This window comes from Lissotriton vulgaris, chromosome 8 (assembly GCF_964263255.1).
Source record: "Lissotriton vulgaris chromosome 8, aLisVul1.2, whole genome shotgun sequence".
Lineage (NCBI taxonomy): Eukaryota > Metazoa > Chordata > Amphibia > Caudata > Salamandridae > Lissotriton > Lissotriton vulgaris.
Genome location: NC_141696.1, coordinates 99,342,644 through 99,367,767, shown reverse-complemented (window position 1 = coordinate 99,367,767; position 25,124 = coordinate 99,342,644). Strand labels below are relative to the sequence as shown.

Below are 25,124 nucleotides of genomic sequence, written 5' to 3'. Positions count from 1 at the left end.
AATCCTAAACCTTCCTTTTTCAGGCACATCTCTTTTTGGAGCAAGTGTGGATGAGGAGATGCAGCCGATGAAGACCGAGTTGGACACCCTCAAAGCGGTGGGACTCGAGAAGAAAAAGGAATTCAAGAAGAAATGCCGTTCGAACAACAAAGGTTATTCGAAGCAGAGGGTTCAAACCCCTCAATGGCAGAAAGGCCAGAACCAGCAGGGCCAGCAAAAGGCACAGTACAAAGGCAAGGGCAATTCCAAGGGAAATGGAAATCAGCGCCAAGGCAACAACTTCAATAAAGCTCAGCAGAAGCAATGAGTCTTCACTTCCCCCAGCGCCGTTACCCACTCCAGTGGGGGGAAGCATGGACAGAGTGGCAGGCCATTACAAAAGATCAATGGGTGTTGTCTACGCTGCAGAATGGGTACTGTCTTCGTTTCCATCGTCTACCTCCACACGTTTCCCCGATGTCAACATCAAGCCACCAGCTACAAAGGTTAAAGGCAGAAGTAGCTACACTCCTCGAAAAAGAAGCCATCGAGAGAGTTCTGGTGTCCCAAAGGGGGAAAGGAGTGTACTCGAGGTATTTTCTGGTCAGAAAAAAGGGCCAAAAGGAAGAATACAGGCCCATTCTGGACTTGTGAACACTCAATCTGCATGTCCGAAAAGAAAAGTTTCGCATGTTGGAGCTTCACCAGATATATCCACATCTCAGGCAGGGGGATTGGATGTGTTCGATGGACCTTCAAGATGCGTACTTCCATATACCAATACGGCAACATCACAGGAGATTCCTTCGATTCCGGGTGGGGACCTCTCACTACCAGTTCAAAGTCCTTCCATTTGGGTTGAAGTCGGCTCCCAGGGTGTTCACCAAGTGTGTCGCAGTTGTGGCGGCAGCTCTACGCCGTAGGGGAGTCTTCGTATACCCATACTTAGACGATTGACTGTTGAAAGGTCCAACTCCAGGCAATGTAAGGAATCAATTCCAGACATGCATAGAACTTTGTCAGCGTCCAGGTCTACACGTCAACTACAGCAAGTCTGTCTCACAGCCCACTCAGAAGATCCACTTCCTAGGAGCTCTGCTAGACTCCGAAGTAGGAAAAGTGTTTCCTTCGGAGGAGAGACAGTTTTCGATAGCCCTCAAGTGCCAGCAAGTTCTTCTCCACAGGTCCCAGAAAGTGCGGAAGATAGCCTCACTCTTGGGGTCGATGGCTTCCTGCATCTTCCTAGTACCGAACGCCAGACTTTGGATGCGTCCTCTTCAGCAGGATCTGGAGGACAAATGGGACCAACACTCAGATCGATGGGACGATCGGATCGCTTTGTCGGAGGTAGCTCAATCTTCCCTCCAGTGGTGGACAAAGAGACAGAACATGCAGGTGGGAGTTCTCTTCCATCAACCTCCTCCAACACAAACGATCATCACAGATGCATCATTACAAGGATGGGGAGCGCACATGGGACCCCTACAAGTGCAGGGTCTGTGGTCTCCCAAGGAAAGCACTTATCATATCAACTTGCTGGAATTGAGAGCGGTTCACCTGGCTCTCAAAGCGTTCCTTCCCTCGCTTCAAGAGAAAATGGTTCTAGTACAGACGGACAACACCACCACGATGTACTATTTGAACAAGCAGGGAGGAACACGCTCAAGGACTCTGTCACTGGAAGCTCAGCGCATCTGGCATTGGCTTCTAGCTCGCAAGATGTCTGTTCCGGCAGTCCACCTCCCAGGAGAGCAGAACGTGAGGGCGGACGCACTAAGTCGGCACTTCGAAGACAGAGAAGACTGGGTTCTCAACGACGAAGTGCTAGACGACATTTTCCAGTCTTGGGGTCGTCCTTCAATAGATCTCTTCGCGGACGACGAAAACACCAAATGCCCAAGCTTCGCCTCCAGGTTCCATCGACCAGGAACGAGAGGGAATGCTCTTTTAATAGACTGGTCAGGGCAGTTTGTGTACGCCTTTCCACCCCTTCCGCTGATCCCGAAGGTGGTGAGCAAGCTGAACCACTCGTGCACAACGATGATCCTGATTGCCCCCGACTGGCTGAGACAATGGTAGTACACAGACCTACTTCACCTATCAGTGTCTCCTCACAAGAGGCTTCCATGCAGGCAGGACCTGTTGTCGAAGATGAACGGGAGGATTCACCATCCCAACCTTCCGTCACTGAACTTGGTAGCATGGCTCCTGAGGTCATTCAGTACGGCCATCTAGGGCTGCCACAGGACTGCATGTACTTTCTGAAAGAAGCACGACGTCCTTCCACGAGACATTCTTATGCATGCAAGTGGAAGAGATTCTATATGTGGTGCATGCAGAATGGTCACAATCCGGTAAAAAGTCAGGAAGAAGCAGTTCTCCCATACTTGTTGTACCTGACTAAAGCAGGTTTGAAGTTTAACTCCATTAAGGTGCATTTAGCCGCTATTACAGCTTATAGGCGATCACCTTCACAAACTTCTTTTTTTCAGCTTCCTGCAGTAAAAGATTTCCTGCAGGGTCTAAAGAAGGTGTACCCTCCTGTACGGCCTCCTGCTTCGCCTTGGGAGCTGAACCTAGTCCTATCAAAATTGATGGGTTCGCCTTTTGAGCCTATTCATAAAGCTTCTTTACAGCATATTTCCTGGAAAGCGGCTTTTTTGATAGCGATTACGTCAGCCCATAGGGTGAGCGAAATTCAGGCCCTATGTACTAAAGAACCGTATACAGTCTTTCATTTGAACAGAGTGGTGCTTAGAACGCATCCTTCTTTCCTGCCTAAAGTGGTATCAGATTTTCATGTCAATCAGTCTATCTCTTTACCCACTTTCTTTCCTAATCCCTCTACTCCAGCTGAGAGGGCGTTACACTCTTTGGACCTGAAAAGGGTTTTAAAGTTCTATCTGGACAGGTCCAAGTCTATTCGACATTCTGATCAATTGTTTGTTAACTACGGATCGATCAGAGCTGGTCATGCAGCCTCGAAACGTTCTATCTCCAGGTGGATTGTTTCGTGTATCAAGCTTGCTTACCAATTGGCGCAGAAGACTTTAGGGGGTTCCCCTAAGGCGCATTCTACTAGAGGTAGAGCAGCCACGGCGGCTTACCTGCAGGATGTGCCCATGTCTGAGATTTGTAAAGCGGCGACCTGGAGGTCTGTCCATACATTTACCAGACATTACTGTCTAGATTCTGACACGAGAGCAGATACCCAGGTGGGCCAAGCCTCCCTGAGGAATCTGTTTAACAGCTGAAGTTTTTTTGGCTGTTATGATTTGGTTGGGTCATGTACTTCTCATTTACCTGCAGGTGGTTGATGGGCTTGCTATTCTATTCAGTGCTTATGACTATTGATGAGGATCCCCTGGAAGAGAAGGATAAGTTACTTACCTGTAATCCTAGTTCTTTTCCAGGGGTATCCTCATCAAAGTCATAAGCAACCCACCCGCCTTCCCAGGTAAATGAGATTTGGTACTGTTTCAATCTTGTGGTTGAGCCCTGTCTTCAGGGTTATGCAAAGAACAACTGACCTAACTGTCACCCCTGAGGCATGATGGGAAGCCTGGGGTCATGGCTGCCTTAAAGGCACGGTGCCAGTTATTGTGAAAATGGTTTCATTTTCTATGATATTGTTTTGCAATGCAGCCTGAGGGCTAACAATGTCTATTTATAAGCAATTTTCAGGATTTATGAGTGGTTTGACTCTTTAAAACACAAAGTTCAAGGGTTTTTTGACCTAATGTGTTTTTTGATTCCTTACTAATTGCAGTTCATGTATATGTGTTTGCATTGTTTAGCCTCAGTTTTGGGGCTGCATTGATGTGAGAAAAATGATATATGTACATACATATATGTGGAGCGAGATATATGTGTTTTATACATATATATTTTTATATTGTTTCCGGGGTCCCGCACATGGGCGGGAATATTCAGTGCTTATGACTTTGATGAGGATACCCCTGGAAGAGAACTAGGATTACAGGTAAGTAACTTATCCTTTTGGGGTACAGGGGTATTTTTAGGGTTCAGGGCTAGGTTTGGGTTTTGGGGTACAGGGGTGTTTTTAGAGTTATGGGGTAGGTTTGGGTTTTGAGGTACAGGGGCATTTATAGGGTTCAGGGCTAGGTTTGGGTTTTGGGGTACAGGGGTATTTTTAGGGTTTAGGGATAGGTTTGGGTTTTGGCGTACAGGGTATATTTATAGGGTTAAGATGGGTTAGTGTTTAAGGGCGTTGGGGTATTGTTAGACCTGTCTGCTTCTGGGGAGACTCTAACCATTATGATTTATTTTTGTCCCCCTTAGCCTCCCAGAGTTTCTATTTTTATTTTTACATGTGTCCATCAGGAATTTTTAATGCTGTCAGGGGGCTAGGTGTTCCTTGGCGATGACGCCATTTTTCCCTCATAACTTGTGAGGCCTAGTCACCCCCTTGAAAATCTAGGGATCTCCAGAGACCTAAAATGGTGTCCACCAACTGCCATAACGGACACTACTGGAGGACAGGTCTATAGGATAACATTAGGGAACTTTCTGGAATCAACTAGAGACTTCTGCAGGTCTCAGGCCAACCTATATAAGGCCAGTGACCAGCAGCCATTTTGTGCTGACCCCAGAGTAGAGGAGTGAGGCAGTGGTGAGAGGAGGTGGACACACTGAGAGCAGCTAGTTTGTCTCTGAGGCTGACAGTTTCTTCAGAGGATTGTTCCCCCTTCAACCCTTGACCGATCCCTCTCTCAAAACAACAATTGCTGAGAAGAATCTTAAGCTACTTGAGGAAGAAGACCCTTCTATCTTGGAGCCCCAGTGAATCCTCTCAGGACACCCTTAACTGAGGGTATTCCTGACTGCCCATACCCAGCGCTGTGCTTACCGGTGTTGTGGAGCAGCTGGAGTGAAGGCGGGTGTCTGTGGCACCCTGACGACCTGAGGAGCGAGGGCGCCGTGTGGGCACATCCTTCCTGTGAGGCCGGAGTGAGAAGTGTCTGAGGAGAAGCAGCGGCGCTGCTCCGATCGGCGACGGGACCCCGGGGGCACCGGCCACCTTCAATCGAGGAGGTAGGCGCTTCCGCGCATGACCGGCGTGTAAACGCTTCTGTGGAGGCAGGAGGGGCCTAGGATCGGGCAGGCCCAGAAGAAACAGAGCAGCGTCTCCGTGGAGAACAGCGTCCTTCCTGAGAGCAGGCGCGCAGAGGCGGAAGAAGAGCGAGCGCTTCCACGCATGCCCGGAGATTCAGCGCGACTGCCGGCTTGGCTGAGGAGGCGCCGGAAGGATTCCCGGAGCGCCGCATCAGCCACATTCATTCCCCCCGTGCTCGAGCGCTATCTGGGAAGCCAGCGCTTGAGAGGAAGACTGACCGGCCAACCCCTAGCGTCCTGCTTGATCAGAGTGAATCATCGCGCTGAGCTGAAACGAGGCCCCTAGTCCAGCGCTGACAAGTAGAAGCGCGCTTGGGCTGAGAAAGTCGACAAGGTTTCCCCCCACGCCAGCAACAGGAAAGCAGCTGGTTGGGGAAGCCCAGGAGGCGGGTGCCATCTAAAGGCCTGTGGACTGTGGCGTACCTGCCACCAAGACAGTAAGGAGAGTGGGGGTGTGGAAAGAAAGTGCTGGGCACTAGGGTGTAAAAGTTAAAAGATACATTATCAGTTCTAACATCAAACAAGGTGCCCTGACCATTTTAGCTCTCTTAAAATTCATACTGTGATATAGTAGATAAGGGGATAGAGAGCATAGCCCTGAATGTGATAAAATAACCCATGAATTGGCAGGTTTTATTGGTGAAGTATTGTTGACATTGTGTATTAATGTAAAGTAACCCTGCATAGTGTGAAACTAATGAGATTCTCTTAATTATCCAAAGAGTTACCTTTATTCATTACTGAATCTTTGACAAAAGAATGTGGTTTACTGCCCTTTTTCCACAGCAGGAAGAGTGAAAAGTAATTTCTCAAAGCAAAAGTGTAATGTTTACTCCTGAAAGAAATTGATGTTGTATCCTGTATGATTTGAATCCAAAGAGACATATTATTTTTATAAAAGGTAACGGTATTTTTCCAAACAGTGGTGTTGTGTCTTTATTTTAGTGGTTCATCACTGAGTTACTGTGAGTGAGACTTGTAACTACTTAACCAACGCCTTGAGTTAGCTGTAGCCACTACTGTGCCAAGCTACCGTATGTAGACTTGGGTAATCTAAGTCCAACAGGTATTTTAAGGAGTAAGGGTGGGTTATGATTATGGGGTGCAGGGGTATTTAAAGGGAGCAGGGTGGGAGTAGTTTTTAGGGTGTAAAGGGTAATAAAATAAAATAATAAATAAAAATAATATAAATAATGCAATTTAAAAGAATAAGGTCCAGATGTAGGTAATCCCTGATTACCGATTCTTAAATACCGAATCATACTGATTCGGTATTTAAGAACTGGCAATTGGGATGTAGGTATATTTACTGAATCAATTACCGAATCGGTAAGATTCGGTAATTACCGAATCGGTATTTACCGATTCGGTAATTGCCATTGATTCCAATGGGTCTTGAGGCTCATAGGAATCAATGTCAATTACTGAATCGGTAAATACCGATTCGGTAAAATTACCACATTTACAAGGCTTTTGTGCAATGTGACACACATACCTGCCCTTAGGGCATGTATGTGTGCCACATGGCACAGGTGTAAATGCACAGATGTGCATGTACACAGGAATTCGTTATTTACCATGAGATAGTATTTCATGGTAAATAACGAATTCTTAAGGGCATATGGCACTATTTTAAGTGCCACCTACATCTGGAATTACCGATTCGGTAAATATACCGAGTCGGTATTTTACCAAATCAGTAAATTTACTGAATCGGTAAATTTACAGATTTGGTAAAATTCGGGCCCCCTACATCTCAAAAACCAATTACTGGTCGGTAACGGCTGAAATCGGCCGTTACCAACTGGTATTTGCCTACCTACATCTGGCCCTAAATGTTTTAATTAAATTAAAAACATGTGTTTATATATATATATAGGAAGGCAGATAACGCCGAAATGCATCCGCCGAATATGCATATATATATATATATATATATATATAAAGGTAACTAAGAATTCATCGACCTAGCGACATCGTAAGGAACTGTGGTGCTGGCGCCACCGCAACGTCAACTCCTCTCCTGTCAGGACCGACGCCTCCCCTGCCTGCACAAGCACCCAGGACAACAACGCATCGATTTTCCCCGAAGCAAGGAACCAAAGATGCAACGAGCCAACGATATTGCATCACCCGACGCTGTGAACGATCTTTGTTTACTTTCCTCAGGTACTGTTCTGTGGGGGTCTATTTTTGACTAAGGGCCCGACACTGCGCACATCGCAGTCTGTGCTGTAACTTGAGAACACTTTTGCTTCATTGATGTGATAACTCCTGTTGGGGTTATCTGTTGCTAGAGACTATTTGAATTGAAGAGCCTATTTTTTTATTACTTCTACCATCGTGAAGTATTAATCGTGATTACTTTATAGGGGATTTTTGTCGTTTGTGGTATTGTGATAAGACTATATAAAGAATACTTATTTTTATACATCCCAGTATTTTCACTACATTACTGCAGGTGTTCACGAATGCTTAACACACTGCCTCTGAGATAAGCCTGCCTGCTCAAGCCCAGCTACCAAGGGCGTGAGCAGGGGTTATCCAGTAGTGTAATCCCCCTTCCATGGCTTAGACGCAAGGGTCCCTATTTTGACAAAGGTGCATACCATTGCCAACTGGAGACCCCAAGTTCTAACACCGGCCCCATAAATGGCTGCCGTGGCCCCCTCAGGCGACCACTGGCTCAAATAAAGCCCTGCCATAGCATAGTTGGCTAATGTTTCCTAGTCTACTGGAGGTTTCTTCGAGAAGAGCAGTAATTGAGGCATGTCGCCAGCAAAAGGCATGGTGGTCATGGCCAGCAATGGGTTGCATAGCTAAGTTATAGGGCTAGCGAGAAAGTCAGAAGTTGAGGCTGTGACATAAGGTGGATAATGGTCAAAGGAAAACTGGATATGGCCAGTGTAAGAAGGCTTTTCATCTCATTAGTGGATCTGTGATTAAATTCTGATAGTCTTGTCTTTAAAGTATCACATCCTATACGTGATATGTAGAGTTAAATGTTGCAAAATTTGCCTGCATTTTACAATATTTATTATTGAGGAAAGGGTTCTATTTTGTCACAAAGATCTTAGGAGGGGTATATATATTAATGTCACTGGGGGGCTGACCTGTGACTTTGGTGCTTTCCTGGGACAGAGTGGACTACACCATCCAGGCTCTATTTGGTGGAAGAGGAAGGAGGAATAGGTAGAATCAACCCTCAGGGCCATCTACCATTTTCTCTGTTCCCACTGCGCGGGCTGGCCAGTCACTTTGCTGCTTGCCTGGGTGGGAGAGGACTGCACATCCCTTGTTACATTTGGTGCAAGAGGGATGAGGAGCCAACCCTCAGCGCTAGATACTGTGTTCTCTGCTCTTGCTGTGCAGGGATGGCTATTGTGAATACCTATATTGATAATTTCAACCAATATAACCCTGGCATTATTCATTAATTAGCTATTATGTTAGTTGCATTTAGGAATTCTGTTAACTCATATTTTTCCACTATACTTATGGTGGATTTAAATTTGCATTTATGTTTGCTTGATTGCCGGTTTTATGACGATTTATTGGGAACTATTTTTACTTCTTGGCTACACTTTATTCATAAATCCAGAAGGGGAAGCAATAAAAGAACTCCTTCATAAGGCAAACATAATATACAGCTTTTGTTTTTATGATCACTTTAACATTAATTGCCTAACGTCTGTCACAGAGTCCTCAACAGTATCATTAATTATGTTAATTCCTGTTCATCAGCATAATGTTCTGGCAAATTTAAAAATTAACTTAAGGAACTTAGGGCCAGATGTACGACCTTCCACAATTGTGAGTTGCAAATTGCACAGTTTGGCGACTCTCAAATAGCTACTTTCAAAATGAATCCTACGTACCAAACAGGTACCAGGCTTGAGAGTTGCTAATGACTCATTGCAATTTAGTGTAGCGGCTATTTGTGAGTCAGTAAACGCTCGCAATATCATCCGCGGGTGAAAAAGACCTTTAGTGTGCGCAAATAGCGAAATCATCAGAAAACCCATATAGTGCACACAAATTGCGACCACGATTAAAAATAAGGTAGAAACACACCCTGGGAGAGCGGAAACAGGAAGTGCTATAGACTCCTGATCCAAAATGCAAGCACATGGTTAGGTGTAGCAGCATAGGTCAACAATGCAGACAGGCTCCCTGGAAAAAAACATGAGCAGCAAGGCCAGTGACAAGGCAGGAAACGAGTGTCTGCGGAAGCTGAAATTTTCTGAACAGGAAATTTATATCATAATTAAGGAATGCTGCAATACCAATGAGTAACTGTTTGGAAGGGCATCACACACAGTACCGGAAGAAGACAAACGCAAGATATGGCTAGAGATGCAGCAGCCCATCAATGCCCCTGGTGTGGCACACAGGTCCCTGGACGACTTTAAAAAAAATGGTACAACCTGCGCTCCAGGGCCAAGTAGAGGGTGGCAGCACGTCTGCTAGAAGTCCAAGGGACAGGAGGAGGGCCATCCAACATATTGGTACCATCTGCAGCAGACGCAATGGTGGAGAGGACCCAGGAGAGGGAGGCAGAGGTTGGATTTGGGACCCTTGATACATCACCGCCTCCAACAAACTCTGGTAAGTGTGAAATGTGTAGGATATTTACAGTTTACCCCAAAGCCTGCTCTCTGCGTTCATGCAACATATCCACACCCAAATAGTCCATCTACACGGAACAAGTTGTGCATTTTGGCAAATGTAGTCAGTGACATGAACAGTATAGATACAGACTGACAAGAACTGAAGAACATTACAACACCACTGAGATAGTGACTCACATATTTTATTTTCTCTTCACATTTTTGACACATAGGTACATTTGAGAGGAGAGCAAAGTGCAAATGACACTGAGGAAATCCTGGATTAGGTCTAGATGGAGGAAGGGCAGGAAGGGGGACCATCAAGTTGGCCTATTTGTCCTGAAGTCCCACCTACTGATGCATCTACCTCAACCCAGGCTCATGCTAGTGTAACAACAGCATCACAGCCGCCAGAACCATCATGACGTACTCCTGCCACCAGGGTCTGGTTGGTGCATCCAACCCAGCAGTCAGGAAGGCGGATGCAAGTAAGTCCCTCCCGTCACCCCCTACCTGCTAGAGCACGAAATCAGGTGGTGTTTGGTGGACTGGAAAAGACGATGCACAGGTTTCAGCGCCTGCAAAAGAAACAAGTCAGGCCGATGAACCTAAAGCTGAGCCAGGGATTTACGAACATTGCCCAACAGAGGGTTGAGAACCAGGGCCGCATAGAGCAAAAATGTGATGCCCTTACAGGGGCTAGCAGTACAAGGAACTGACTGAGGAGAGAGGGCAGCAAGAACGTTTGGAGCGCAGCAGGGGACACAGAATAGACGCTCTGACCCAGGAAATTGGGAGGCTAGCACAGGCAACCAACCAACACACTAAACGCACCCTGGGACTTCAGGTGGAGATGGGTCACTACAGTGGTGATGTGGCATGAGGTCTGCATCAAATCGCAGAAGCAGTGGAGACAATGCAAACTAACATGTTTTCTAGTGGGAAAGCAACAGAGGGTGCAGATAGCGGGGTTTCCAGCCACAGCAGTATGTCCGCTGCGGACACACCAATGCTGTGGAAAAGCAGCAGTCGCCAGGCTGGAATTCCAACTGACAGCTCCACCAATGATGGATGTAGAGGCAGGAAGTGACTTGTGTCCACTAAAATGACAGTCTGTGGCCCATTTTATTTGCTAATTTGATGGTGCTGTAATCACATGACATTTATTCTATAGTTCTGTTATGCGTTTTGAGATAGACAGGTTGTCCAAATTTTGTTTGTGCAAGCTTACACAATAAAGCTAAAGATTAATAGTTGAAAGCATATTTGTATTGTCTTTTGTAGAGGGTAGTTTGTCATTGCTTTTGATGTACCTTGCTAAATAATTGTTTGCTATCTAGTCCCTGCACTTTCTCCCCTCTGCTGCAGAGCTTCCCTCCCTTTGCTGTAAGGCAGGTGATTCTGAGTCATCATCTTCAGAATCTGATTCATACACATCCATGGGCAACCCACCCCTTCAGGCAATGTTGTGGAGCATGGCACATGTTGCCAGTATTTTACTGACAGTCTTAGGTGTATACTGCAAGGCTCTGCTACTCTTGTGAAGGCACCGGAAGCCCAACTTTACAATGTCAAATGTGCGCTCAATCATAGACCTGGTGCGCCTATGTGCTATGTTGTACCGTCTCTCATTTGGGTTGTTGGGCGACCAGTGCGGTGTGAGTATCCATGGCAGTAGGTCATATGCGCTGTCACCTGGTAAGGTGAAACTGATGAGTCAACATGCAGACAAACATGAAATAAATTTCAGTGTGGACATGAAATAGGAGTGCGTAGTAGGTATCTTTCATCAAAGTCAACTCTTTCTAATTTATGGTATATGCCACTGTGTCTGAAGATCTATGAGTCATGGGTGCTTCCATGATATTTGGCTACAATGTCTGTGATGATGTTGTTTGCATCAAAGACAACTTGGATTGTGAGGGAATGTGTGTTTTTTTCTTTTACAGAATATGTATTCTAGGCGGGATGGTGGACATATGGGCACATGGGTACCATCTATGCACCCAATGACACGTGGACACCTTGCTATTCGGTAGAATTGCAATTTGGTATTTTCTAGTTTCACATCATCCATGGGAGCAATAAAATGTCCAGATTGTATGACTCAATAAAATCATACATTTTTGGTGATATTTAGATAAAGAGTGGGCATTCATCAGAAAACCATGCAGAACCTTAAGAGAGTAGCAGTAGGTAGGTTGGGGAATGGTGGGGCCAAGTATTCTGCTTCTGAACACTGTTTAGGCTCAAACAGGCTCGCCTTTTGTGTGCCTTCAGCATGCTGGTGGTGTGCCTACTGTGCAGACACACAAATGCCCTACAGATATAATTTGCCATGAGAGTGGCACAGAACAAGGCAACTATCCTGCAATGCTAGAGTGCTCAGCTATAGTGTTCTACACATATAATAGGGGCACAAGAAAGAAACAACCCAGGGCCCAGGTACTCCTGGCATCCGATAGCAAGCTCCCTTGACTGGGTGCCTATTGGAAAACGAAGTTTAGTTAAAACAACAGTGTGACACTAAAAAGAAAATAAACAAAAATGTAGCCTGGGTGCTCAAGTAATCCAGGAGCATAGGCAGAGCTTAGGGGATAAATAGTTTGTTACAGGTGCTTTCAGTTGGATATTGTGAGATGTAGTCAGATTTCAACAGGGATGCACACACACAAAACCGCACCCACACTCTCTCCCTCTCTGTCTTGAAAGCACTCAAAATATTGTTTATTTTACAAAATATTGTATTTACTTTCTTACTACTCCTACTAATCTGCATTCCTCTCTCTTTCACTTGCCTGGTAGGCCTCCCTCATGCACCCTGCTTGACCTATAATATATAGAAACATTGTATGCCAGCGTCCTTATCCTTACGTATTTAGGGCCTGACTACGAGTTTGGTGGTCTTACTACCGTACCACCGCTTTGGCAGTCACAAGAATACATCTGAGCCAGCAGACTTCCAGCTGCCGTATTAGAATGCATGCAGAATGAACCGCTGACCGCTGTCCTCAAAGGGGTTACTACCTGGGGCGCGGCGGACTGCAATGTTGGCGATGTGACTCTGATGCCATCAGGGCCAAACACAGTTGTACTGGTGATCCCCTAGCGGAAGTTTCCCGATGGCAGTAGGCAACCACAGTATGCTCTCTGCAAAGCATCAGAATAGTGCCCATTGGATAGATACAAAAACAACACAGCTGAAATCCATTGGCCAAGGTGACAAACCTGCAAATCACACTATAAAACAAAGACCATCCCAGACCATGATCCTTTGCCTCTCCACTGCAGCACAGCAAGACAGACACCACAATGTTTTATTCAGAAAAGGAAACCCTTTTTCTGTATTCCATTTAACACTCTCCATACACTGTTTTGCATTTTTTACTAATATCTATCAGTGAGTTTTTTTAGTCATTGTCACCCACTTTAATTTTCACTTATGGTACGCTAAAAAAATGTTTTTTCAGAGGCTGAGTTGTCTGTTGCATGATGGATGAAATCATAACATTAGAGCCACAGTTATTTGAAACCCAAGTCTAAAATACTCCTCTTAGTAGGAAAATGGAAATGTGGTCTAGGATAGTCAACAAAGTTTATGCTGTAGGTACCACCCTGTACACAAAGAATGTAATTGTGATAAAGATGATGTGGCACGACCTGAGGCCGAAGGTACGTTCCCTGATCTCGAAGTAACACCTGGAGGCCCAAAAGACTGGCAGTGCTCCTTCCAGTGCCCCATTACAACTCTTTCACTTGGGAGGAGAAGGTCTTTGCCACCCTGCATTCTGAGTCTGATAAGTTACAACTCACTAACTGTCACAACACTACAATGTCCTGTTTGCTCTCATCTTAGGTTTAGTTACTGTTTTACCAATCTACTTTCCTAACATGCAGTACTCAAAGTATCTGAGATGTTTGATCTGCAGTTTTAATGTGTATTATTGCATATAAGACCACATTTATCAATCTTCATTATGTGCCACATGTTGGAATGCTGTCTGTAAGTGTATTACAATGAAAGTATCATCCCAGGACCCATTATATGTTTCAATATGTAAATATGTGTTCTGGGCCAACTGCATTTTGGCAACAGGTATGTTAAGTGTTGGCAAGCAGAGATTCAAATTACTACAACCACCCTGAGACCCTGTTTCGCTAACTCTAAACAAGATGAAAAAGTGAGCTTTGCCCAGTTTTCACTTGTCTCACATATTACAGCTGCTGTTCATTTCTCATGTACTTAACCATTTGTCAAGTGTTAGCAAGTAGAGATTGAAATGACTACAACTACCATGAGGCCCTGTTTTCCAATTTTCACTTGTCTCACGTTACAACTGCTGTTCATTTCTCAAGGCCTTAACCAGTTGTCAAGTGTTGGCAAGTAGAGATTGAAATGACTACAACTACAATGAGGCCCTTTATCTCCAACTCTAAACAAGATGAAATAGTGATTTTGTCAGTTTTTCACTTGTTTCACATGCAGTGGCGGCTGCCACTGAGTTGTACGGGTAGAGCAGGGGGATAGAAAAATACATTTAAAAGTTACTTACATTCGTGCCGGCTGCTGCCTCGCCTTCATCATCTTCTGTTCCTGCTTGAAGTAGAAAGCACACACAAGCTCCCCTAAGCCAATCATGCCGCTGCTGTCACCATGACAGCAGCCTGGTGATGGTCTGAGATCCGTGGTTTGGCGCTCAGGCGGGGACTATGATCCTGTGCATGTTCCTCATAAGGCTGTGCATTACAGCCTGGTGGGGAACATGCAAAGGGTGTATGACTGTTTGGCCGGCCCAAGACTGCCGGCCAAATCGGCATGTGCACTTAGGTGCCCCAACCACTTCTTTCCTGCCGCCTGTGACAGCGGCCGAGCTCACCCTGCCATGTAAACCTGCCTGACAACGGAAAAATAAAATTATAATAACACTGTTATCATTTTATTTTTCCTTTTTCCAGTGCTTGAAGAGTAGTGGGGCGGCACTGCTCCCCCTTAGCGAAGGAGCCGTCATTGCTCACATGTTGCAACTTCTGTTAATTTCTCATTGACTTAACCATGTGTCAAGTGTTGGCAAGTAGACATTGAAATGACTACAATTAACATGAGGCCCTGTTTCTCTAAGCCATAACAAGATGCAATTGAGTTTGCCAGTTTTTATTTGTCTGACACGTTACAACTGATTTCCACTTCTCATGGGCTGAATAATCTACACAAAATGATCTACTCAGAGACATTTCTGCCTACTTAGCTTGATGTTGTCCTGGTTTCTTCAACTGAAACCATTGATGGCATGTGTGACACCATACCAAGTGTGGAGGTCAAATATTTGGAAAGCATTAGTGTAACTCAGCTGATTACAAGTCGTAGATGACCCATTAACTCTGCACTGCTCACATGATGACTAATTCCAAATATTCAACCAAGTTGTGTGAAGGCCTATATTGTACAAAACTAGGCCTTGGAATGGTCAAATACACACGTTACTCTTCCACTGTGTTGCTTTCACTGTTAAAACTCCAAATGGCTTCTTAACAAGTTTTTTTACCAAAGATATCACAATGGTAATCTCTACCTATTCTGTTTTTCCTAGGTCTCTACTTACTGTGACAGAAAACATGTGGATGAAGATACCACACTTCCACCAATAACAATGTTCTCTATTTCCCAACAGGTCGATCTGGCAAAGCACCTGCCCAGGGCTTGGCCACTGAACAGACTCCCACTCCACTCCGATGAAGACTTCAGTGATGACAACACTCCTGGAGTTGTGGACATGGATGACATCTGTTCAGTCTGGACAGATGGCAACAGTGAGTCTCACTGTGCTCACAACAATGCCTCCCACCCCAGCATCAACAGCTGCACCCGCTCAGCCGATCTCAGTCCCCCCAACAAGTGTACTTAGCACAGTCACTAACATCCTGTGCCACCAGTCCTGGATCCTGAAATTACAATTACCAACCCTGTTACTGAGGAATCAGGAACCAGTGGGAGGGTGTACCCTGGGCCGAGGGCACAGGCTCATGGGGTTCGGGTCTGTAGATGGGGAACTGTGGGCCCGCTGAGGCCACTGGGGCCACTCACACCCAGGCCACCATCGACCAATTCTTGGGATCCATCAGGAGTCCCAGGCCTGATGGGACAGGTACTAATAGAAATCCATGAGATGAAGCAGCTGCAGAGAGACATACACCAGAGCTGGCCACCCACAACACCAACATTGGTCAGCTCATTGGGGTGCTGCAGGATATCCATACAACCCTCTGAAGGGCTCTTCCACCACCATCTACCTCTTCCTGTGGTCCAATTACATCTGGCCAATCTACATCTGTGGCAGCCACAGGAAGGAAGGTCCTGCCAGAGGAAGATACGTCTGCAGACAACCTGGTCTCAGCAGCAATGGATCCCTCTCCCACTAAAATGCCGGGACGTCCACGCACGAATCCAAGAGGTGAGAATAGCAAGACACTCACTACCACCACTAAGAAACCTTGACCTTGATTTCCTCCAGTGTATGCAACACATTCACTTTGTGGACACTTTTCCTTTTCTGATGAGAGTAGTATTTTGGACATTGGACTTCAAACAATTTGGCATCTACTACTATGGTTTAATTTACCATTAATCACTTCTTCACTTTTGGTTTTCCCTTTTTGGTTTTGCACAATGTTTACTTTCTCCTTGTGTACTGCAATAAATACACAAATCACACACTCATTGCCTGCTGTAGTATAGCTCACATCTAGCAATGTATATATGAACACCCATGTGAACTTAACAATGCCAAAACAAGCTGCTTTCGTAGGCATGGATATGTTGCATGTGCACATTATTTAACTCAGGTTCACAACCATGTTACACCAACACATACATAGAAGTGTCTTGTCTTATAACATCTTTCTTCCATTGCTCCAATCATAGGCTGGCATGATGTCAGAAACATAACAAATCATACATGACTCAAAAAGTTGGTGTCAGTGATCACCTTTCAGGTGCATCAGACAATATCCTATTGAATAGGCAAACTAACATTGTTCTATATCATCAGCTGGTGCCATATATCCTACCTCACAAAAGGAGTCCCACATCATTTAAAACAATAAACAGACACATGACAGTACAACAATTTCTGATCGAAGGCTCATTCCAATCCAGTGTTGCCCCATCTAGTGGAATGTCACAAACAAATGTCACAAGCACATTGGCTGTCAGCGAGAAGACACATCAACAGCTACAAACAGTTTATAAACAAAGAGGATTTAACCAATGTGAAGGGTGAGTAGCATTATTTGTACCCACAACAACATTTTGTTGAAGCACAGGATGCCACACATACTGCATTAGGACACCACACAATAAGAAACTAGTCCAATAGATTACTCTTAACTTCCATCCTACTGCTGTACAAGCTGCCTTGGTACAGGATTTGTACACCCAAAGTCTGTGACAGTCATTCCCAGGAACAAGCCTTGGTCACTTCATAATCCAAACAGCATCATATACCTGCTAATGTCACCTCTCTGTAGTCCAAATGAAGATGTAATGGTAAAGGTATCTGAAACAGACCAAAAAAAAGAGGTTAGCTATGAAACCATACATATCACACAATTCACAGTCAACTTCTGGGGAACACAGGACATGACAAAAATCTAAGCTAAACAAAGCCACACCAACAAAGAGTGCATGAGTCAAAGCCTTTCTTCACAAACACCTTTCACCAGCTTTTGCCAGGAGCCTTAGCTTCCTAATACTTTACCTTAACACACTCCTTACATCATCACAACAAGAGTTGCTCTAATAGTCAAAGTTATGACATCTCACAACATACACTCATGAGAAGAAGTTTTCAATGAGGTCTTGAAGTAAGTCAGCTCGTTCCTCTTTACCACTATCATCATCATTTGGCATTTTAAGTTCCTCACCAGGTGGCACTTCATGGTCTCCATCCTCTGGAATATAAGAGATGTTCCATCACATGGTGATGGTGTGGAGCATGCAGCAGACCCCAGTGATTTAACATACCTTCCCGGGTGAGTAGAGGAGGGCTGCCCCAGTTTTGTCCAGACATCTGAATCGGTCCTTCAGGAGCCCAAAATCCTACTCCATGGTTCTCAATGAAGCAGACTCCCCTTGAGGTATTTGGATTCCTCAGCGGTGCCAGCAACCATGGATGGTTTTGATATCCTGAGTCCCTTAGATGGTAGACAGACAGAGGTGCAACTATAAGTTACACACTCTGCGATTATACAACCTTATGTTACCCACACAAAGTTAAGACAGATCATACTTACTAGCAAGCAAGGCCATTTCCTGTAGCAGTTGTGACACAAGCTGGGGAATGGTGCTGTTCTGCAGTATGAAGGAATCATGAGCTGACCCTGGGAACCAGGCACATACATTTGAGATGTACAGATCAAGTAAGCAGATAACTTGCATATTAATATAATGGAAGTGCTTCTTGTTCTGGCAAACTTGTTCCCTGGGTGGGGGTGGTACTAATGCAAAAACAACAATTGATGGACAGAATGCAGAACAATGTTGTACATTCACCCCAGTACAGAGATCTGGGCTTTAATCCATCGTTTTTACTCACCATGCCAATCCAGTTTGGACCCAGCCATATGCAAATCAGTCTTGACCCTGCGCCCAATGGGAACAATCCAGCCTGAGCTGCCAGGCCAGGTCCTCCCAGGCCTGAGAACAAGTATCCTAGGACTGGTTTCTGGCTTTCAGACCTCATCTGCCAGGATAGCTTGACTCCAGTGGCATGGGGAGCACGGGACCCACGTCTGGGCATACCCGTCCCACTCGGGGTGACAAATGCAAAAACTACAATTGATGGACAGAATGCAGAACAATGTCATACATTTACCCCAGTACAGAGATCTGAGCCTTAATCCATTGGTTTTCTGCTCACCATGCGATTCCAGTTTGGACCCAGCCATATGCAAATCAGTCTTGACCCTGTGCCCAATGGGAACAGTCCAGCCCAAACAGCTAGGCCAGTTCCTCTCTGGACTGGAAACAAGCATCCTAGGACCGGTTTCGGGCATTTAGCCCTTATCCGCCAGGATAGCTTTGCAGACTTTGCGTGTTACACACATGCATTTCCCATTTATTATTGGTATTGAACCATGTGCGATGTGCAAGAAGAGTTATTGTTTCTGTAGGTCTGGCAGTAGGTGCATACTGATGTGCCGTGTCAATTGTCTTCATGACAAGGAACACAGCAGAGTCAAGTACACTATCAATTTACTGTCTTAAGAAGACACATGGCTAGGAAAATCAAATAATCTTCTCATGTTGTTTGATGTTGTGGGTGACAATTGTACCAAACAGGCCACTTGTCTTCAGCATGTCAGTAGAGATGCTCCCTCACTACTGTGTCTTATGTGATAGTGACCCTCTTACATGTGACGTAGCATACAGTCCACTTTGGATGCAGTGACTGAGCAATACTTTCTCTTGGTAACTGGGGCGTGTACAGTAAATGAGATAGCAGACATCACTAGTACCATCAGTATTAGTGCATACATGTTGGCATGAGTTTATGTTAAGGGGATTTAACCCCTTCGCCGCATGACAAATTCTACCGCGGTGCGAGAGGGGGCAGAGCTGGGCGTGTGCTCAGGTACCCAGGACATAAAGCACACAAATTACCTAAACCACACTTACTTAAACGAAAAAACGTTTCTAGGTTAGAAAAATATTTATTACATTCCAACCAGGCATGCTTATTCAATGCCAATTAGTTTGACTTTTAAAGTATCTTTATTAACATTAATAGGCAGAAATGAAACGGACTGTGCATTCAATATTTACATCACTGTACAATTGGTTTGATACACATAGGAACAAACAATGTCAAAATAATATATAAAACATCAAACAACCTACAAAGAAATTAATACATAACAAAATACCAATATCATATACATATAGAATCAATGAATGAAACAAATCGAAAGAATGGGGAATATGGTCAACTGAATGACTCAAAATTGATAATGTCTTGACTGGCTAATCCTAGTATTGTTTGTTAATAATGCTCTATTCCACCAAAGCTGCCGACGCGTTTCGAGACCAGGACAAACGTCCCTTGGCTCTCATCAGGGTTTTTATTCTTGGTGTCTGAAAGATGCAAAGAAAAAAGCGTTTTACTATTTTGATTAAATGAAAGCCTCTATTCTAAAGTTGCTACATATACTACTAGTTTGTGCATGGATAGAATCTACATACCAGGCTCTTTTTATGGGGTGGAGAAGGCTTGTGGGACTTGTTGTCAGAGTGCGGGGAACCAAAGGGATCAATTGTTTTCTGTAGGCAGGCGATGTTATCTGAAAAATCAGGGTTTGATTGAATAAGGCTGAGCGTTTACATTGTTGCCTAATGAATAAGTGACTAGGCGGTATAACTCATAACCAACTCTGCTACATATTTGCTGCTTATGATGCTTAATTATGCGACATGGGATAATACATTAATTTAAGAAAATTTGCCTAAAAAGCGAAATGTGAAAATTACTGAAACTCATGTAATGGACATTTCATTAGGGCCGAAAGTTATTTTAACAAAAGGAGAAGAGAAAAAGCGTACCTGGCTGTTCATTTTCTGTACATTCCAGGGTGGTATCTGTTCCATCTAGTGCTCTTAAACTAGCAGGATCCATAATCTCCAAAACTTTTAATTCAACATTACTAAGGTTAAACTCCAAAGGACACCGCCACCTGTCCCTTTAGCATGCTGTTTTGCCTTGCTATAATCTTCACACACTTTCTTGCGCAGGTCATACCACGAGTAGCCTTTATTCGGATAACTGATCAGCCAAATAATCCTCTGAACAGAAAAATGTTGGTTATCTTCCTGAACCTGGCTTTTCTAGCAGCAGCTATATTAAGAATGATTATTTGGCAGCAAAGATTATCTGCCAGCATACAAAAATGTAAACACTCATGACACACTTTGCTTTTCGCTCCATAAATCCGACTAACACATTTCCCCACTATTTCTAATGGTTGCCAGTCAGGCAACCCCTTCTAAAATATAGACAGAACACCCACTCTCTTAGCTGTATTAAGAATGATTTCACAGGCCATATTATCTGTTAACATACAAAAATGCAAACACCTGAGACATGCTTTGCTTTTCATTCCACAAATCCGACTAAGACACATTTCCTAATGGTTGCCAGGCAGGCAAGCCCCTCTAAAACATAGACAGAACACCAACTCACTACCGAGGACTTGATTGGAACCTTTAAATTAGGTTAATAAATAACATTAAACTTTGGACACTAAACTACCGAAATGGAAATGGAGATAATTAATTGCACTTCTCTTTGAACAAAATCGGCACAGTAGTGTTTGGTAAGTGTACTATTTTGTCCTTCCCCGGGTATTAATGTACCCCCCTTTGTAAGTGGTAGGCTCCTAGATTCCAGGAGGCAACCACTGCCTCATCTTTGGTCTTGTGTTGCATGTAGTCTTAAGTGCCTTACTTATGACAGTGTACGTAAGTACAATCATTGTTTGTGCCCTAGCGTCCAGATACAGAATTACATCTGGAGCTCTTTTTCTATTGGGTACGCAGAGTGACTCTCTGTAAGAATAATCTGCACAGTGACATTGAGTTTCCCTATTACTCTCAGAAGTTCAGACACTTGTGTGCAATCTTATTTTTTAAACATGTTTTTATTGTAGAAAGAACATAGCGCAAGCCAAGTGTTAACACTTGTGTACAACCTTAACGCAAGCCCCTGTTTATATATATTGGGGTTGCCTTGCCTTCTCTGTCCTGCTCCTCTTGGGTACCCTTTTTGCGTCAGCTTTTCTCTAGTGTATGTTGTTGTTTATTCCTCTTGATCCATACACCAACTGTCTGCTCTGAGGCCAGCTGAGTCTCTTAAAGCCTAGTACATGGGAGCATGATACTTCACACACTTTGCTGTGAATAATCTGAAGAGAAAACAACAAGAAATGTGGCAACAATATGTGGAAAAAGGAGAGGAGCCAGACACCACACTCCAAAAACAAAATGTTTTTTCCGATGCATGAGAACAGAGAGATAGGGGGTAAAATTGGTAGACACGAATAAAATTAGGAAAATAGCCCATATGGAAGCAGAGATAAGGTTCAGAAAATAGAGAGAAAAAGTAGAGTGGAAGTGGAAATAGACTTCTTCATACATTATCAAAAGCTCTAATGTCCAGGTGTTATACACTTCTTGAAGGTCAGCACTGAAAAATTAAATGTTCAATAACTTTACAGACATATAGTTAAGTGAACAAACTGCTCAGCTGCATACCTGATGTGGCTGAATATCTTTGACACGTCGGTAATGATCCACATCAGTAATTGTCTTGTCCCAATAGTTAAGCAAATCATGCAAGGCATGTGCAAATGCATAGACAGCCAGGTATACATTATAAGTATACCTAAGATTATGGAGATCAAACAGGATTGGGTCCAGATCAACCACCTGTTCTTTTCCTGTGCAGACCTTTACGTCCTCATCTTTTACAATCCCTTGAGCCAAGGTGGTGGTGTTGTCTTGCCACAGACAGCCAAACACCTTTTGCCAGAATGGTTTAATGAAGATGTCACTTTGAAACCTGTCTGGGTGTATATTGTACACAAAGTCCTTGAACTCAGGCATGTCAACAACATAAAAGGTAGAAATCATGGTGCCATTCAGCCAAAGCCAGGTGTCCACACTGAAAAGATTTTGTGTGATAGAGAAGCCAGGCAACCCCAACCACACTTTCCCTTGAACTTTCCTTTTCGCAAGTGTCTCTAGTAAACGTACCATTGCACTCACATGACTGTAGACCACAACAACTTTGGCTTTCGACTTTCCTATTAAATCAGCAAGGATCTCAATCCTTTCTTGAGGGTGCTGGCCAGACACTTTTTCAAAGAAGTCAATGCATCCACCAGTCTTCTGTATCTCCTTTTTCAAAATCACGCTGCTTTGGGTGAAACCATCATTATCCATTGCTAAAACACCAACCCAAGTCCATTTAAAGAAATGTAGAAGTCTAGTCACGGAATAAATTCCCATTAGACTACTTGGTACCATCTGGAACAAAGACGAATTTAGATGTATTTTGTTCTCAGAAGGAGATAATGCCCCATAACTGATCTGTAAAGAATGAAATAACTTTAAAAAAAATTGTGATATTTAGGTTGGATCTTTTGTTGCTACATTTGTCTGCCAATACACACAAACCTAGATCTCCAATGGAAAAGCTTACTGTATGGTATCAAATATACATTTATTCCTTAGGCTGTACATATTTGCAATATGTGACATTACCTTGTCTTTGCTACTCAGTCTCTTAGTGCCTACTTCCAAGTGCCCAGTAATTTCATTGTGGGCAGTAACCAGAGTTAGCAGCCCCATCGGAATTATGAGGTCTGTGGGAACGCCAGAGAATGTTGGATTTCGCTTGAACACTTCATCTAATGAAACCATATGAGACGTCAGGGTAAACCTTCAGGGGAAAATGGGGAATTACTCCAGCCATTACTGATTCCTCCAGTAGTTCCCAATTTCCCAGGGTATCCTCAGGGATCAACTAGTAATGCTGTTTTTCCTCCACCCCGGGAATTACTGAGGGCCACCCAGGATCAGTGGGAAGGAGAATCCCAAACCAATTTACATTCATCTTTTAATAAGCCCCCTTTGTAGGAAGTGTTCGAAGACAGATACAGACACTGCTTCAAAACACAAACTATAATACTCCAAAGTAATTGATAATCATATTTTATACTATATATAAACACCCATGGAAGACAGAAAAGTGTAATAAAATACAACTATCCCTTTACTATATTATTTTGAGGAATATAAAAGGTTAGTCCATATACTCATAATCCTATCCTCAAAGAAAATTTAAAATTCAACTCTCACAAAAAACATGTGATCTTTCTGGTACTAAAGATACTTGCACAGTTTTCACACCATCCAGGTGTATTGAGTATCATTGCCTTTTAGATCCACTCCCCATTTCCAAAGAAGGAACCAAGATAAATGAAGATTAAGGGACTCATGGGTTGTGGCCAAGCTGCCAACTGCGATGGCCGCTTAGCACTGAAGCTCCGCTAGCATCCCCACAATCCTGGACATATACTGACCTCTGATCGGTCATCCTTGCTAGATAGCCACTTGACCTAGCTGCTGCCGCACTGTGGACCACCTCGCTGTCGGGGACAGTGACATAGACAGCACTGAAATCATCCAGACATGCCACCCCGTCATTGGGACCCGACCATGGCGTCGTCTGACTCCTCTGCGGCCGAACAGGAGTGCCTTGGAGGTACGGCTGCTCCTGAAGTGTAGCGAGGTTGCTGTTCCTTGATTCCTGCAGCGGTTGCCTGCCTGCATCCATCGGAACTTCTGCAGATCTACTGACTCTGTTATGTGGGAACCAGAGGGAGGCAGGGCAAACAGCACGCCTCCTGGTCCTGACTCCTATATTGTCGGGCACCTCCCTGCGACACAGCTGTTAAACCTTGTTGGGACAGTTGCACAGACACTAACGGTGTCCCCTAACTTTAATTAAGCCCCCTCCTGTTAGATTATACCCCACATGGACAACTAGTCCGTCTGTACCCTACAGAGGAGAGGACCTCTGCCCTGCCATGCTGCTGAGGACTAAATCTAGCTGAGTTGCATACCATTAACACCGCCGGGGCTGCGTCCACATCCCCCTCAGCAGCCTGCAACTGCGTACACTCTGTGAGAGGATCAGCGGGTGGCTTCCCTGACTTCTCCATCAGTGACACCATTGTTGTAAACCCACCTCCACCTTGGTTTGTAGCGCTGGTTGCAGCAGTGTAACTGGCCCGGACCTGGTTTTCATTGAACATTACACTCTATGGAATTCGGTCTGTGGCGAGCCAATGATTCTTTTTTTATCCCCTACTCCATCACCCGCCTTTACATCCACATGGGGTCCATACTGTTTTTTCTCCAGCTATAGTACGTACGCAGGAGGAGTCTCCAAACTGATACATAAGCTAGTGCCATTTCAATTATCAGTTGTTCTCACAGACATGGAGAGACGGTATCTATACTTGGCGGGCCCAGAAATATATCAATAACTGTACAGATATGAGATTGCCGAACAAAGCGATCAGGAGGGAGCGTTATATCACACCCACTATTGACGAGATAGTGTCTGACATCAACGGCACCAAGCGGTTCTCCAAGGTGGACTTAAACTCGGCTATCACCAACTAGTCTTGGAAGAGAAGAGTCGCTACATAACAAGATTTTCCACCCATGTGGGTCTCAGACGATTCAAACGACTCAATTTCGGGGTGTCGTCTGCAGCTGAGGTCTTCCAGGATGCCATCAGGGAAGCGTTGTCAGGTCTGGTGGGTGTCATAAAGGTCAGC

General features: G+C 44.4%; 1 protein-coding gene across 1 annotated transcript in view; it reads right to left on the bottom strand.

The window, feature by feature from the left end:
- LOC147693524 (extracellular calcium-sensing receptor-like) overlaps positions 1-24,112 on the bottom strand; it is a 32,396-nt gene extending 8,284 nt beyond the window's left edge. The window contains exons 1-3 of the mRNA XM_086936041.1: positions 23,859-24,112; positions 23,038-23,215; positions 22,027-22,863 (exon numbers count right to left, since the gene is read on the bottom strand). Of these exons, the coding sequence (XP_086792167.1) occupies positions 22,027-22,863; positions 23,038-23,215; positions 23,859-24,112 (1,269 nt within the window). The remainder of the gene's footprint in view (positions 1-22,026; positions 22,864-23,037; positions 23,216-23,858) is intronic.
- Between the last annotated feature and the right edge of the window lie 1,012 nt (positions 24,113-25,124).